The following is an 18,336-nucleotide window of genomic DNA, read 5'->3' on the forward strand; positions in this document are numbered from 1 at the left end:
GTCAACTACCAGCAGACTAAAGGAATGAGAACTAAAAACAAACCCAGAACATCTTTCTTCCCATCCAGCTTCTCCCTCTGAGTGGAGCAGGGGAATGGGAAATTGTGGTTGTGGTTCAGTTAATCTCTGCTGCTTCCTCATGATCACTCTCTGCCTCTGCTCCACGTGCGGTCCCTCCCACAGATGCCATCCTTTCCAAACTGATACCATGTGCCCTTCCCACAGACTACAGCTGTCTCAGCACTGCCCCAGCACAGCTCCATACCATGGGGTGCATTCTTCAGGAGAGCACTGTTCCCACAGGTACAGTTCTTCCAGCCCTCCTGCCCCACCATGGACTGTTTCCATGGGCTACAGCTCTGGCCTAGAGCTGCTTCTGTGGGGATATCCATAGGCTGCAGCTCCTTCAGCCACTTCTGCTGCTGCCTGTGGGCTCCTCCATGGCTGCATATGGAGATCTGCTCCACTTGGTACCTGTAGGTTGCAGAAAGACAGCCTGCTCCTCCATGGGCCTCTCCTGGGCTGTGGGAGTTCCTGCTCTGGACCTGGAGCAACTTCTGACCTCCTTCTGCACTGACCTTGTTGCATGTAGGACTGTTCTCTCACATTTCTCACTCCTCTCTCCTAGCTGCTGTTGTGCAGCAGTTTTTCCCTTTCCTGAATTTATTCTCCCAGGGCACACCCAGCATCACTCATGGCTCTGCTCTGGCAGTGCTGGGTCTCTTTTGGAGCAGCAGGAGTTGTCTCTGATCTGACATGGGGCACTGAGGGCTTGTCATGGAGACCACCCTTGCAGCCCCCCCACCAACACAACCTTGTCACGTTAACAAAATACCCTGCTATATCTTTTTTGCATAAAAAGAAAAATAAATGCAATTTCCTTTACTGAGGGAGTACAGGAGATGTTGTCTCCCAGCATTTGAGAGACAAACCACAACAGTGAGAGGTGACGTCTGCTTGTGTCAATCACTGTCTGCTTTCTGAGAGAGAATAAGCAATGTGTTGTTTTAAGAATCACTTTTGCATTGTGGGATCTCTTTCTGGAAAGTTGTAGCCCAGTACACACATTGAGTGCTCATGCAAAGCGTGACAGGCTCAAGCTCTTTGGCTGTCCCACTTCATGTTCCCTTCCTCTACCTAAAGAATTAACAATAGAAAAGCATCAGAAAGCCATTATTTTCAACATGGCGAAATGGAAAAGGATAATTAGCTCCTATAGGCAGTATAATGAAAATGTGGAAATAAATCTCTGTTGCAGAAGGGAAATAAATTAAAGGCTTCCCTGCAGGACCATCTGTAGGAACCAAAAGTAATACAAGCTGTTGCTTTTACCAATTCTGGCTTCAAGAGGTGCTGAGGGCACTGGTGTTAGTCTAACCAAGTCTCAGTTGTTTTTTTTTTTGTTTTTTTTTTTTTGCAAACAGCCTATCTTAAAGGATAGATTGTTGCAACTATCAGTCTGGTTAAAACCTCAGATAAATCTCAGCATGAGAGCTCATCCCCTGAAGCAATGAATCCCCACATTACTGTGGGACCAGGAGGAACATCTCTCTCAATACAAAGGAGGTGGATGTTTGCTTAGTCCTCTCCTCAGAGCACAATGCTCTTGCTTTTTAAAAAAAAAAAAAAAACACCTTATTTGAGGTGGATGAAATGTAGCAGTAAAGACAAAATTAGGAAAGAGGTGGTGTCCAATTTTTGCATTTTCAATCATTATCACTATGAACTTGAAAAAATAATTGAAGTACATTACAGACAAACATCTGGAAGGTTCTGGGAAGAAGATAAATATATTTATTCAAGTTAGACTTCCTCAACAGAGTTCAGATTGTCAATAAAGTTGCATACAATGACTATGGGGAGGTAATGTGCATTTACACCATGGCCACCACTCCTCTCATCTGGACAGGAACCCAAACACAAAAGATAACCTTTCCTCCTAGGTTCTCATCCATATATACCTTAAAATTGCAAGCAGAGTTCTTCAAATCATGGCATGAGCTACAAACATACAATTTATTATTTTATGATAACTGCTGTTTAAGATGAATTGCTACTACTGGCACAGACATTGCATTTTATTTGCTTCCTGGCATTTATTTATTTATTTTTCAATTTTATTTGCTCTTCAGCCACAGCAACATGAAACTTCTTTTTTTTTTTTTTTTTTTTTTTTTTTAAATAATCTTAAAGTTGAGGTTTTCCTGTAATCATTACAAGAGTATGAAAGTTACAAAGTGGAATAATAGGAAGTAATAATGAAAGTGATTAAATCTGGTAACAAATTTGGACATTCCAAAGCACACAAACCAAGACTACCTCCTTGGTTCCCACTTTCTTGTGCTCCTCCATTTGATGAACATTTCACTTATTATTCAACAATTTTTTTTTTTTTTCTGGTAGAAAGAAGGTAATTAATTAAATTAAAATGTACTCAAAGAAGCCAAAGTTACTTTGTGCTAAAAAATCTGAAGCATATCCCAATCTTGCTCACACTGATTTGTTGAGTTGCTATGTTCTTAACTGATATACTTTGCTTGCTGTTTTTAATTCATACTTCAGAACCTGAAGTAGTTTTACATCTGTAGTTAATACAGTAACTTGGAAGCTACTGATAGTTATTTGGTAGAATTAACCTTTACATGGCTATTTTGCACTGGCATATTTCATCTGCAGTTTACGTTTTTGGTAGCATGAAATACATGGACTTGTGAACGAGGAAAAATGAGAATGGCGAGAAAAAAAGTGTATACAGTTTTGAAGAAAGATGAAGTGGGAATGAAAATGTTAGAGTGAGAATGAGAAAGTGAGGAAAGTTTTATAAGAAGGAAGCTAAACAAAAAATAGGAAGTGAACTTTATACTCAGAAGTAAAACACAGATACCTATCACACACAAATATATACATATACATATCAGGAATAAATTTTATAAAATAATGATTTTTTTTCTAAATGCATCACTTTTAAAAGTAAACTTTTAGAAGGATAAGATAATAATTTTAACAGAGACTAAGTAACTGTTCTCACGGTTATGTGCCTATGAAGACAATAGCTGTAATAGGTATATCATTGTAAACGTCACCTATAATAAGGCTAAAACATATTTTTCTAATTTACAAATTTGATGTTTTCTTTCTGTTACCAAGTTACCACTAAAACTTTATTTTAAAAGAAACTACCAAATCTTCAGTCATCGGCTTAGACAAGTGGTATAGAGAATATATGACTGAAGAATCAAAACAATGAAAACAAAATAATAAAGCAGCTAATTTTTGCTACAGTGTTAAATTCTTAAATGTTTTTTTTTTTTTTTTAAATATATATATATATACACATATATATTTAGTCAGTAGAATCAAAACATACATTCTAGTAATTTTTTTGGAAGAAAGATACCTACAGCTGCTGTCTTTATAGATTGATATCTACTTTTCATAAGCTTAGGTATAGCAAACAACTGAAATGTTGATAAGAGGTATTATCCCATACATTATAATGTATAATAGTTGAATATATAAGTAACAACATTCTATAGAAATAACCATATTCCTACTTACCCAACAGACAGAAAAGGTTCCTTTGATTCAAGTCTGTCAAGCAAATAACATGAGTTTAATATATAAATATTAATTCAATTTTGTAACAATCATATTATTGATTTAAAATGAATATTCTCAATATGAAATTAATTTGGGGATGAATGCACAATCTGAAAAGCATAGAAGGGTTTGACCCATTATCCAAGTAGCTTCAGCTGAAAGGAGCATCATTTACTTGACTGAACTTTGGTTTAGCAATCATTTATGAAGCAGCATATCTAAATGCTTTAAACCTCAATGATTCAGATGATTTGTGTAGCCAGGCTAGACTGAGCAAGTAAAGGATTTTTTTTTTCCCCTTAATGGCAATGTTTCAGGAAAGATAATTATCTTTTATTTTTTTTCAAATTTAAATAAAAACAAAATAATAATAAACATAATAAACATAATTTTTTTGTGTGTAATCCTAATTTTCCTTATTTGATGGCTTTCACATCGGTTTTGTTTACTTTTTGATATCTTCTATTTCTATAAGATGCTCATTTCTTCATTCTGAGAAATAGTAGCTGATCTGCCACAACCAGCTTTGCACTGGAGCTGAATGTCTCCATCTTGGTAAACACTGAATCACACACAGTTCCAAAAAATATCATCAAAAATGTCATTCTCAAATGCCCTGCCATTATTGCTGTCTCTGTGAGGAGCTGCACCACTGCAAAGTGTCAGAAGACTCTTTTACTGGTAGATTCCAGCCAACCAGGATGAATTTAACAGTCCTCGTCTGTATTATTTTACTCTATTTTTGCTCCACTTTTTGTAACTGGAAGTAAAGCCTCCTATTTATTTCCGTGGAAATTACAACAGATACAAAAGAACACAATACACTATTCGATAGAGCTCAGCTACAAAACACAATTTTTCTACATGGTCACCACCACTACCTATGAATTTTTACCAGTGATGAGCAAGAGCCTGTATGCAGCACTCATAAAAATCTGTACCATTGGAGATGACCCACTCTTTCACAGCTTATGAAAAGTTATGACGGCATCCACACCATGAAACTGTTGCCCTTGCTGTCCATCTGTGATAGATCCAAACAGATAGCAGAAGGTGCAAATTCTGGTCTATGAGGTGGGTGTGTTAGGACAGTCCATCCAAGGCTGGCAATGTGCTCCACGGTCTTCAAACTGCTATGGAACCTGACATTGTAAGGTGTTGTAAGGAACCAGTGTTGTAAGAGAAAGGCTGTCTTCTTCTCTGGTGTGACTCTGGAACTTTGAGCTTTCAGCTTAGTCAGCATTGTGATGTAGAGGTCAGAACTGATGGTTTGTTTGGGTTCCAGGAAATCAAGAAGGATCACCCCTTTCCTATCCCAAAAGACAGTACTCATCGCTTTACTCACTGTGAGATGTGTCTTTAATTTTTTCTTTGACTACTAATTCACATGTTGCCACTCTATGGACTGCCATGATGACTCCAGATTGCAGTAGTGACACTATGTCCTGTCATCATTAGTGATGAGATCCAAGAAACTATCAACTTCAGCCTTGTATTGGTTGAATAAGTCCCGACAAACTTGCATATGATATTTTTTCTGTTCCTGTGTATTTATAACTGTATTTTTGAAAGCATTATATGATATTGTCATTAAAGAAGTTTACTTCTTTTTTTTTTTTTTTTTTTTTTTTTTTTTTTGTGAAGTATTAGCTTTTCAAAAATGACATTTTTTACAGTTACCATTGGAAATTTATTTTTCTTACAGTATGTTCTTCAGATGTACTTTAAACCCTATTTTCATGAGATTAGATCTCCAGTGATTTGTAAGAGTGACTTTAGATTTGAGGAAAGTGGAAGTATATCCAAAACACAGTAACTTTTCTCTTGTCCTTATGGGTATACCTGGACTTTCCATTTATTTCTGGAGTTATAATCCACCTAGAAGTTAATGAATAGAAGAGGAGTCACTGTTGTTTATTACTAGAAGCACAATGGAAGCCTGAAGATGTGTCTGCTTGTATTCCCTGCATGTTTCTCCAGAGCAGCCCCACTGCTGATGCAAATGCTTTCCATCCCAGACTGCTGTGCTGTGCGCCAAACTCTCACAGCACCAAGATAATGAGTATCCTGAGATCTCCCATGCTTAAGAAGTATTCCAGAGAGCAATGAAGTGACAGGACCCTTTACATGAGTGCGTCAGTCCTTTTCCTGCAGGATCTGCACCAGTCTCAAACCTAGTTTGTGTTATGCTTTTGCTTTATTTTTTCTCCCATTTTTCTGCTTAGAGTAATGAGTCAATCCTGTAAATTATCCAGAGTTTGGCTCAAGAGATTATCTATGAGCAAAATGAGCAGAAATGAAAAGCCTAGTAACATTTTTGCAGACATCACAGCATAGAAACTATGTGATGAAAAGAGACTTGGCACCGTTATGATGGAGGATATTTTGGTGGATTTTACTTTCATATTAAAAGCATGCGATAGAATGCCCTGCGGACAAAATACTGCAATTAAAAATCTATTTGGAATCCATTCTCAAGATAGAATTCAATTTGATTTAAATAGTGTTGCCCTGAGTTTGACCCCTTGCTAGTATATTCGACTAAATGGTTTTAGATAATTTGCTTCATTACTTTAAATTAGTTCAAGTGTTCCTCATAGTAAAGGAATACAATTATCTGCTGCCCTTTTATTTAAATTTCTAATTCAGTATATGACAAATTAATATAAAGGTTTTAAAATTGCAACACCATATAAAATAACATGCTATATCATTTTTACAAATGCCATTTATAAATAACTTTTATAGATATTTTACTTTCTTTTCTAGCCTGCAGTACACCAAATTCTCTTGAGTTCTGAAGAAATTTCACATAATTAAATGCAGTTTCTCAAAAAGAGTAATACTGATAAGCACTGAGAGAAGTGCTGTCATGCACCTTCTGGAAAAAATGTTAAAACTGAATTTATTTTTTTGAAAAAAAAAAAAAAGTATCATTTATGCAAGAAATACTGAAGTGTGCAGTAAAGAAGAGGAATAATATTTTAATTGGGTAGGAATGGTAATGAAGCTGCACTGATCAGGACTTTTCATTCTTTCCTGAAATGGTTTTCCCACTAGAAAATTTTGGTTTGTCCAAAGGTCTAGGCAAAATATCAATTTGAAAAGTTGGAAGGCAAGTTGAGTGGTAACACAAATGGGTCATGGAAGGCTGAGGTTCTCGTTCCTTTTGATTCTGAGTTAAGTTTTATGAAAAGTCTAACGTTCTTACCTACATATAATTGCAAAAGACAAAAATATTTTTATGGTATTAGAGTTGCTCAACTAATGTCAGCCACTGTACAGGCATACATAATTAATTTATAACCACTGATATGATAAAATACTGTCACACTATGTGTTTAAGATAAGAACACCAGAAATTTCCCACTTAGCGTTTTACCACTTGCAACCGAGTTCTTGTCTTGAGACATTTTACAGGATCTGATTTAAAAAATAGTGTATCTTATTATTTTCCTTGCTGCTAAGCTTGCCTACACTAATGCTGATTATCTAAATTCCATCTTTGATATGGATTGAGCATGGAGATGAATAAAGAAAGCATTATTGCTTCTTGTCAATGAATCGTTGCCTCTCCTTCCCAAACCTATAGGAAAATGTAGATAACATTTCTAACAATATTTGTACTGTACACAAGCAAATGAATTTTAGGGAAGTATTCTCCGAAGTAATTTATTATGAATCAATATTTTCCTAGTGGTGATCATATAATTTCCACCTCTACAGAGCAAGTAAGAAAAATATGTGGAATATGTGTCATTTATTAGTCTGATTCTGACTTTTCAGTGTAATAAAACTGTCTATCCTGAATCAGAAAAAGCAATGATCAGGAACAAAATTGTCTAAGACAATTCATTCTGGGTTACAACTTCAAATCAGATTTCTCAAGGAGAATAACCGAGTGTTGCTGATATCATATATTGCCTTCTCTGACAGTGACTACAATTGACACGGGGCAGAAAGAATTAATACTTCTAACAGGAATCCAAAGAATTTCAGCTTTTCATTCATGTGTAGAAAAATCTTGAGTTAATTTTCTTCATAGTGTCTGTTATGATGCTGGGTTTTAGTTCTGGAAGAAAAAAAATGCTGATAACACTCTGTTGTTTTAGTTGTTGCCACAACAACTAAACCACACAGAGCTGATAATGTTTGAACTTCTTGTCCTGCCCTGCCAGTAAAGTGCACTGAGGGGCACAAAGATCTGGGAAGCATCAGAATGAGGACAGCTGAATTAAGCTGCACAATGGGACATTCCACAACATCTGATATCATGCAAAAAAAAAAAATAAAATTAAAAACTGTGTGGAGCTGACTGGGCAGGCAGCTGCTGTTTGGTGACTAAGCATCAGTTGGTGGGCAGTGAGCAGTTGTTTCGTGCATCACTGGATTTGTAAAGATGTTATCACTACTATTATTATTTTCTTTTTTACTTTCTTTTCTGCTTTAGTAAATTGTTTTTATGTCAACCCATGAGTTCTATGTTTGTTTTTTTTTTCCTCCCCAATTCTCCTTCCCATGCCAATGGAAGAGGGGAATTAGCAAGTGATGGTATAGTACTGACCTGCCTGATGGATTAAACCACATAAGAAATATGTGCAGCTGCTTAAGAAGTTTATGCAACTGCTATACTGTGCAGTACATTTTATTTAGCCCATTCTAATTAGTACGCAAGCCCAAAATAAGGTAATAAGGTAATGTCAGAGCACTTTGTGCAGAAAAAGAATTTTAAGGAACTTTTAGCATGGGATATTGTCTGTGGTACCTAATGAGAAACTCTCTAACCTAACACGAGATAATACAGTACACATCCTTTTAAATTCTTCTACCAAATTTTATAAAATAGTTTGTTTTTTTTTTACACATGACTGAAGTTATGTAAATCCCTAACAAAAACAATTTTGTCATGTGGTTTGTGAGCAACAAATTCTTGACATATGTACTAACAGAATAAAAAGTAGCATTCAATACTGGAAGGAAGTGCTTTCAAGGGACTGATTCTTCCTTCTGATATCTTTCATAACATCAGGAATCAAAGATGAAAACAGTAGCTGGAATATGCAAAAGTTTATTTCAATATACCAAAAAAATTCCACTTTGTTAAGTTGTATGCTGAGTGTGCTATTGCCCTATAGTATAGGATGGACTGTGGGATGGAGGGAAGAAGCGAGGGCATGGAGGAGAAAAGTAGAGGAAGTAGCTTCCCATACTTGTTAGTAAGTGATCTAAATTGTAGGCAGTAAAAAGAGAACAAAATACAAAATACCCAAGACCTATGAAGTTCAGAGTGATGTAATATTTCCAGGGGGCTAGAACTGGAAAAGATTATCATATCCATCTAACAATCCATCCTTCAGGTAAGAACCCTCCTGATCCTAATTGTCTTTCCCAGCTGAAAACATACTCATTTAGTGCCTTTGTTCCAACAAGCAAAGGAAACAAACTCAAGAATGAAAGGAACTCCATGTCACTGCTGTAAATAATAATTTGGTTTCCTGTGATACATTAATACATTTTGCAAAAATGTATACTTTCAACAAAAGAAAGAATTTTGAAAAAGGTGTAGTGTGTACTTAGCTATCTACGTTAAAGTCCTCTTTCTCACAGCTTTAATCAATCTTCACATGAGGTTTGTGTCACCTGACCCTTTTCTGCTCTGAATCAGAGTAAGAATATTCAAGTCAATATGATCAGGTCTAAAAATGTCCAGAATTAGTTCACCACGTTGGGCTGAACAAAATAGCATTGACAGATCTAATGCACACAAGCAATACTGTACTGTGCAGCTATTTGTAGTCACAAATAGATGGAGGTTTATGCAGGCATTGCCTTTGAGGATTCCAAGGCTAGATCTTTAATCTCCTTTTCCCTCAATGACACTACTAACTCTTGAAAGTAGTTACTGGAAGGGCAATGTTTTGACAGTGCATGATTCATGCTTGTCATGCTGTTTCCTGGAGTAATCTCACTCTTTCAAGACCAAAAAGTACAACATAAAGTTACATGCCAATAGATAAAATAAACTGCTCATTTCTTAGAACTCATAATGGATTCACACATACTTATGAATACATCTTTTATTTTTCAGTAAAATACCTGGTGTTTTTGAAATATTCTGAGAAGAATAGCAATCATAATCTAACAAAAAAGCATGCAATTTGTAACACATTCCTAAAAAAAAAAGAAAAATCTTTTGAAATTACGCATCATCTGCAGTATGTAAGTATAAATCCTGGCAATCAGGACAATATATTTTCAAACGGGGTACTCCTTGACTGGCACATTCACCAAGAAATAAGCTTGTGGGAAAATTTCACTGCTAAGAGCTCGCTGAATATTAATATGTTGCTATTGTCCCTCTGTGCTTTACACAGCATAGCCTTTTATGCTATTTGTAATCTTACTCAACAATCCATTTTCCCTTCAACTAAAATCATTTTTTCTGATATGATTCTTAGGACTAAAATATATTTATTGTAAGTTGCAGCCCCTCATTTATCCAGCCTTACTTATGTGTTCCCAGAAATCTAAATTGTAATCCAGTGTCACGTGTCTATGGCTGTTTCCAAGCCACGTAAACTGCATCCTTGCAGTATATAAACATCTCCCAGACCAAATTGCATATACAATTCTACACAATTAGAGGAGTTACTTTACATGACAACAGATGTCTAATTAAGAGCCCACAAAATGGCGTTCAGCAGCACAGCCTGCATTACTGATTTGTGCTCCAATTACAGGATTACTAAATTCATAAAAATGAGTAATTCTGCTGTTTGTTTGCCATGTTAGCAAAATCCTGCTCTGTTCTCTGTCAATAATAGTTTTTCACTTTTAAGACTTCTCTGATGTTAAGACAATTATCAAACAACAGTGGTTGGAAAATGAGATACTATTTGTCTGATATCTGTCTCATGAAAACATGAATGTGGAAAAATTACCAAGGTTTCTGTTTCTGATTTTTCTTTCTATGATGCAGGTACTTCCATTTTTCTTTTTAAGATAACAGAAGCACAGCTGAGTATTTACAGAAGGCATCATTATTTTCTGCTACTAAACAATGAATCCAAATTCTGATATTTTCTTAAAACAAAAGTAAAAAGCCATGAAATGTTAAGGGGTGGAAATCTCACATATGGCTGGGATGGAAACTGGGCTCAGACTGTCAAGACTGGATGGCTAAGTGTATTATTTCTGTTTACCTGCAGGCAAAATCATCAGTGGTCTAGATCTTTTAGGAATTTATTTTCTGATTTATTTATCTGTCAAAAATTGTTCAGTTTTACTAGCACCACAAACACTTGGGCAAAAAAGAAGGCTTAGTAATTTCAACTCCATCAAAAAGTAGTGAATATATTTTCTGTTCCACTTAAGTATAAACAGTGAGAAAAACATGAAAAAAAAATCAGATAGTTTCACAGTTAGTTACTTTTGCTATGGTATACTGCTTTAGGCTTCAGAGGAGATAACAAAAGGCAAGAAAGAAGATTAAAAACCAGAAAAAAAAAAAAAAGCAATAATAAGAAAACCAGCTATTTTTCTCCAAACATGGTAAACTCTTAGCATGATTGTGATTAAGGTGTCTGCGCTTTTGTGGAAGAAAACAACATCTGCCATGTGATATCATATATCACCATCTGCAAGAGGACAAGTACTGAGCTAGGAAAAAGGAATGGACCTCCTATGCAGATGTGTGTAAATAGGTGTCATTGATTTCCTCTAACAAAGTAAAAAAATAAATTGCTAAAAGAATGTAAGTCTAAGGAGTAATTTGGCAGAGGGAACAAAGGTGAGTGCTAGTCTTACTGTATGTACAGGACAATCCTTCAAGTCATGATCATAGTTTAAAATGTCTAATGGAGGTGAATACAAAAACAAAACAAAACAAAAACTGATGAGTGGACAAGGAATACCTGCCTGTAGTCACTAGAAATAGTTTCTAAAAGGAAGTAAGTAATAGTTTTATAATACTGAAGAGAAAGGAAAAAAGTAAGTCTTACCATCCTTCTTATTGAAGTTACAACATAGTTTGGAAATAGTACGACTGAAACTATAATCCAAGATGACAAGTGCATTTGATAGAATAAGAATCTCTTGATCTTTTCCTCTATCTGTGATTTGTCTTCAAGGTTTTCCTGTGTATTACCAAGGATGTTCCCACTCTTCCTTCACTGAAGTTATTAGGTTCTGACAATTCATGCCTGGATCATGTGAAAGGGCAAACTTATGCCCCTGGCTGGCTCTCCCAACCCTTTTGATCACATGGATTTGCTCACTAAACAGCTCTGTGACTGCAGTTAAAGTGACATTACTGAGATGTAATGCCTTTGAGGAGAAACACAGAGATGTATATATATGGCCAATGGCATCCTGGATTGTATCAGAAATAGTGTTGCCAGCAGGAGCAGGAAACTGATCATCCCTCTATATTCAATGCTGGTGAGACTGCATCTTGAGACTGTGATCAGTTTTGGGCCTATCATGGCAAGAAAGATATTGAGGCCCGGCAGCATGTCCAGAGAAGGGCAACAAAACTGGTGAGGGGTCTGGAGCACAATGCTTATGAGGAGCAGCTGAGAGAGCTGGGATTGTTCAGTCTGGAGAAGAGGAGGCTCAGGGGAGACCTTACTGCTTTCTATAACTACTTGAAAGGAGGTTGTGGTGAGGTGGGGGCAGGACTCTTCTCCTGCATAACTATCAATAGGACAGAGAATGAGGGAGAGGGAATTGCACCAGGGAGCTTCAGGTTGGATATTAGGAAAAATTTATTCTCTGAAAGAGCAGTAAACTTGCTACGAGTTGTGAGAATTTCAGAATAAATGATCAGTTATTTTCCTGTAAAGTTGTGAATGCTTCAGATGTGATCTCTGAGAATATTATTTAAAGAAATAAAATACATTTTGTCAGACTTAAAATTATCTCAATTTAAACTTCAGTCTTTTTTTTCAGAAGAAACCATAAACCAACAGTCATCTCAGATACATCCCACTGCACTGAAACAAAATATTTTATGAAGGACAGTAATCAAGTGTATCAAAAAGATGCATTTATATAAAAAGGAAGTACTTTACACTTACTCAAAAGAGATAGACTGTGTGATCTCAAAACAATGCATTCATTAAAAAAATTCCATAAGCATAAATACTTTTATTTACATGTATACTTATATATTATTTATATATATAAATACTTTATTTATATACTTATATAAATAAGCATAAATAACTTTTTTTTTTTAGATCTTGTAAAAAACCCTAAAAATTGAGAGTCATAATCACATTTTAATGCCATTGTAAAGTATCAGAAAATAATTGATCAGGTCTATTTTCTGTTGATTGTACTGTGCTTCTAGGTTCTTGTAAGCTAACAATAAAAATGAAACAAAAATGCAATAAGAGAAAGAAAGAATAAAGAAGAATGTTGTAATAAATCTAGAACAAAATCAAGAAAGGTCCTTATGCTTGCAGTTATTTTTATTATGTAAGTACAGCAGTAGTTAATACAGCATATAGTTCATATCTTGCCAACAGCACACGACAGAAAGCATTATGCAAAATACTGCAGTATTCAAATACAATAGTAATGCTTGTTTGGCACAGAACTTTTTGAGTTTGTTATGTTTTCAAATGTGAGGAATGATCTTAAGAATTTTTCTTCCCTGGAAGAGGTGATCATGTTGCCAGGCACTCTGCCTGTCACACTTTCTCCTGAAATGAAGAATGCCCAGGAGCACTCAGGACATCAACTGGAAATAATGGATGGCTGTGAGGAATGGAAGACCTACCACATAGTACAAAAAAATATCTTAATATACATCTGAGAAATGGACAGCAAGTAGGGAAAGGCTGTAAGCAACTCTTTAAGCCTCTGGTATGAAACAAAACTGCAAACCTAAAGAATATGGAAGATGTGCAGCATAATCTAAGCAATTTTGTGATGGGTATTATAAAAATAAAATGTACTGAGGAAATTGACAGAGTATTTTTGTAAAACAAACAAACAAACAAACAAACCTTAAACATTGATATTAAAAACATAATCATGTGCTGTAAATAAAAGGATATCTCCAGTATATTAAAACTAGACTTCTGAATAAACTAATTTCCTTCACAGGCCACAAGATGTATGCCATTGTAATTGTTGTTTAATATGGCTAATGAATAGCATGTTAAATCAAGCATGCTGAATTGCACGGGAATTGGAAATGACTGCATTTTAATGCCACTCAGAGAGAACGGAACCATGAAGTCTGAAACTTCAGAGAGCACCTTCTAAAGAGCATGGCCTCCAGGGGCACCTTTGCCCAGACAACAGAAGGAGGGATCTCCAGACAAGATCCTTCCTCACTGGTAGCCAGCTCTTAAATATGTCTAGGAGGCGTGGAGCCTGGCTCCACCCCTTCTGGCAGCACAGGTGAATTGCCTTCACCTTTGCTCCTCTGGCTGACTCATGGCTCGTCTCAGGTGATCAATCAGAGGTTCAGGCCATGACTCAGTAGTTCCCATACAGTTAATCAACTAGAATACTGAATTATGTCGAAGTAGAGTGAACAGACACCCCTACAGTGCTCAGTAATTATCTTCCCATTTTACTTCCAAATACTAGTTCCCCGCTTTCCTACATTATAAAAGCATTAATTCACTCTTTGTGGGGGTTGTTCTTGGCACACAAACTAGTTCTGTCAGCAAGCATACTTGCATTTAATTTGGCCAGTTTGCTCCCAGCTCCCTCCAAATAGTACTAGTGACACCACATTAGATTTGGCTCCGTGTACCCAACACGGTCTCCAGCAGTTCTCTCTTCTCACCTCACACACCTCATGTCTGCAGCAGCCATATATGTTTTTAGGCTTCTAAAGCTTTCAGACCATGTATTTAATACCTTGTAAACACCTTGATGAAGAGCCAATATGAAAAATAAATGGCTAAAACAATTTTATGATGTAATGAAATGAAATACAATCCATTTGATTATTTATTTTAGTTATTTTAGTTCTACAAGCTGAGGGATGGAAGGATTGAGCTCAGTTCTACTGAAAAGGACTTAGGGGTACTGGTGGATGGGAAACTGGACATGAGCCAGCAATGCCTACAGCCCAGAAAGCCAATTGTATCCTCGGCTGCATCAAAAGAAGTATGGCCAGCAGATTGAAGAAGATGATCCTACCCCTCTACTCTGCACTGGTGAGGTCTCACCTGGAGTACTGTGTCCAGATGTGAAGTCCTCAGTACAGGAGAGACTTAGACCTGTTGGAGAGCATCCAGAAGAGTGCAACAAAAACAATTCAAGCTATGGAACACCTCTCCTACAAGGATAGGCTGAGAGAGCTGGGATTGTTCAGCCTGAAGAAGAGAAGGCTGTGAGGTGACCTGATAAGAGTATCTAAAAGGGAGCTACAGAAAAGAAGGGGACAGACTCTTTAGCACAGTCTATGGTGAAAGGACAAGGTGAAATGGTTTTGCACTAAAAGAGGGTAGATTTAGGTTGAAAATAAGGAAGAAAGTCTTTTACAGTGAGGGTGGAGAGGCTCTGCAACAGGTTGCCCAGAGGTATGGGGAAGACCTCCTCCCTGGAAACATTCAAGGTCAGATTGGACCAGCCTCTGAGCAACTTGACCTAGCTGCAGATGTCCCTGCTCACTGCAGGGGAGTTGGACTATGTAGCCTTTGAGGGTCCCTTCCAACTCTAAGGATTCAATGATTCTATGAGTTGGATACTTTAGCAAATTACATTGTATAATGCATCATAGGATATCACACATCTGAAAATACCACATTGCTGGCACAAACAGGTCCAGAAAGCACACTGATGGTAACCTCTTGGTACAATCCATAAGAGAGACAACTAGAAAAGGCATCCTCCTGGATTTGTTGTTTGCAAAGAGAAGGTCTTTTGAGTGAAGTGGCATTTGGTGGCCATCTTAGCCTCAGTGACCATGAAGTAGTTGAGTTTAAAACCTTTGATGACAGGAAGAAAAAAGGGAGAGTGGATTCCAGGCTGCTCAAGGAATTGCCTGATTTTGTTTTTGAAAATACTGCTGTTCATCAGCGCTGTTCACTTTTTAAGTATCACCTCTTACCATCATAGGAACAGTCAATACCAAAGTGTTAGGACTGGAAGGTGCAGAAAGTCAGCTTGGCTGAACAGGGATCTTCTGAGCTTAGGTGGAAAGTTTATGGTCATTAGAAGAGAGGTCAGATTACATGAGAGAGATGTTCTCTGCAGGGAGAAAATCTGTGCAGCCAAAGATAAATTGGGATTGAAGCTGGACAGTTCTGTTCAGGACAACAAAAAGTTTCTTGAACATGTTTCTGTAGATAGCGTAGGGCCAGAGTTAAAGTTTGTTAAATGACCGTACAGCACATCTACTGTTTCCTCTTTACACACTATATCTACTGACTTATTAAAGAAATAAATTATTTTGGTCCAACATCATTTCCTCCTGATAATGCAGATGGATTTTTTTCTTTTTACCATCTTACTGTCCTGTAGGTGTTGACAAATTTTGTTTCTGTTTTTTTTTTTTTGTTTGGTTTTTTCCTACTGCATATTTGGGAACCAAAGCTGGGCTGATCTGATAATTTTATGGCTTCTCCTCTTCTTAAAATATAGGTGTACACCTGTCAATACCTGCTGTTATTCTACCTTATGTGACCTCCATAAGTTTGAAAACAATCAATAATAGTTCACACACAAATTCAGCTAGTTCATTACAGTGTTTAGGGTGAATTTCATCATAACATTCACATTCACATTCACATTCACATTCACATTCACATTCACATTCACATTCACATTCACATATTGGTTATCCAATTCTTTGATTCCATCCCTCTGGCTAAAATTGATTTTCTTAAATAGCTTGTCAACTAACTTTTTTGCTAATGCAAAAGAAGCCTTTCCTGTATGGTCTACTATTTTCTCACCTTTCTTACAGCATGATAAAAAGTTACAGATTTATATAAAATTATATAAAAGTAAAAGTTACTCTAAAACCAGTCTTTTTGTTGTATTCTATACCTTCATTTTCCTTCAGCATTATGGTTTCCTGTTAGAGAAAAGCCAGCACACTCATGGAGCTGGACTGAGTGGTGCAGTCAATATGACAGAAGGAAACAGTGCCACCCAAAGAGACCTGGACAAATTTGAAAAGTGGGTGAACCACATGAACCTAATTAGGTTCCGCAAGGTCAAGTGCGAGGTGTTGCACTTGGGTCGTAGTACTCTGAGATTAGACAAGGGGGAAGAACTAACAAAGAGATACATATTGAGAAGGATTTAGGGGTCCTGGTGGCTGAAAAGCATGATGCAAGCTAATAGTATGCAGTTGCATCCTGGAGAGCCAACTGTATCCTGAGCTGCATCAAAAGAAGCAGCTGGACTTGTTCAGCCTAGAGAAGAGAAGGCCTCATTGTGTCTTCCTAGTACTTAAAAGAAGTTAATAATCAGGAGGGACTTTTTACATGGACTGATAGTGACAGAACAAGGGGCAATGATAGAGGGAAATTTTTCACTCAGAGAATGGTGAGGCACTGCTTCGAATAGTTATGAATACCCTGTCCCTGCAGGTGTTCAAGGCCATGTTGGATGACCTGGGCAACTTGATCTAGTGGCTGGTAACCCTGCCCATAGCAGGAGGTTGGAACTAGAGGATTTTTAAGGTCTCCTCCAAACACATTCTATGATTCTGATTTTCTTTTTCACTCACTCATAGTCATGTTATCTTTTTTTCACATTTTGTGCAATTTCTTTTCACTTTAGAGGATGTTAAAAGATCTTGATGCTTACATATTTTTCTTTATTATACTCCTATTTTTTCTCTACCTTATGCACAGCATATGCAATTTTTAATGCACTTCTTTTATTATTAACATTTCTTTCGAAGAGATCCCACTTATCATATCTTGAGCTCATTGAAGTCAGTCCTTCCTGAAATCCACTGTTCTTTTTCTACTTCTTACAGTCCTCCTTTTTCAGAGTGAATATTTTGTTCATTTTTAACCAATGTTCATTGTCAAATAAAATCTAAGGTAACAATTTTTCCACTTAAATTTCTCCAGGTTTGTTGTGTGTTGGCCCTGGCCGACAGCTTAACGTCCATACAGTCAATATCTGACTCCCCAACCCCATTTCCTATTGTTTCCCTTAGATGCTGGAAAGAATAGGAAGAATAAAATCAAAGAAATCTCATGGACTTTGATAAATGCAGTTTAATAAAGGAAGAAAGGAAGGGAATAAGAACAAGTGATGCAAAAAATTACCTTTCACCCACCACAGGCAGACCAATGCCTAAACATCAGATTGTCTGATCAACAAAGCAATAGGTACACTGGAAGAAAAAATGCCCCATTTTTTATTTCTGGAAACTACTTGATATAATATAGAATATCCCTTTGGTCAGTTTGAGCCCACAGTGTTCCTTCCCAGTACTTTGCCACCCTCAGCCTGCTCACAGCAAAGGCACAGTTGGAAAAAAATGAAAGCCTTGATGCTGGTCAATTATTGTGCAGAAATAGTCAAAAATATGATGTGTTTTAGTGACAAATCCAAAGCAGTACTATAAGGGGGCCTAAGAAGAAAGCTAACTCCATCCCAGCTGTCCCCAGTACGATGAAGACGTAGTAAATACTGACTTTGCCAATAATTTTATAAGCCATTAACATTCTCCCATATTAATATGCTAACAGATAGTGGGATAACAAAACTTCTCCATTATCTTCAGATGAAGGCTTTTGC

At 36.7% G+C, this 18,336-nt stretch overlaps 1 protein-coding gene across 12 annotated transcripts in view; it reads right to left on the bottom strand.

Moving 5' to 3' along the window:
- RALYL (RALY RNA binding protein like) overlaps positions 1-18,336 on the bottom strand; it is a 370,127-nt gene that overhangs the window by 54,449 nt on the left and 297,342 nt on the right. For 10 of the 12 annotated variants that reach the window (XM_048938715.1, XM_048938716.1, XM_048938705.1 and 7 more), the window contains one exon: positions 3,559-3,591. The exons of the other annotated variants lie outside the window; for them this stretch is intronic. In XM_048938715.1, the coding sequence (XP_048794672.1) occupies positions 3,559-3,591 (33 nt within the window). The remainder of the gene's footprint in view (positions 1-3,558; positions 3,592-18,336) is intronic. 12 annotated transcript variants of the gene reach the window in all.

Source organism: Lagopus muta, chromosome 3 (genome assembly GCF_023343835.1).
Source record: "Lagopus muta isolate bLagMut1 chromosome 3, bLagMut1 primary, whole genome shotgun sequence".
Classification (NCBI taxonomy): Eukaryota; Metazoa; Chordata; class Aves; order Galliformes; family Phasianidae; genus Lagopus; species Lagopus muta.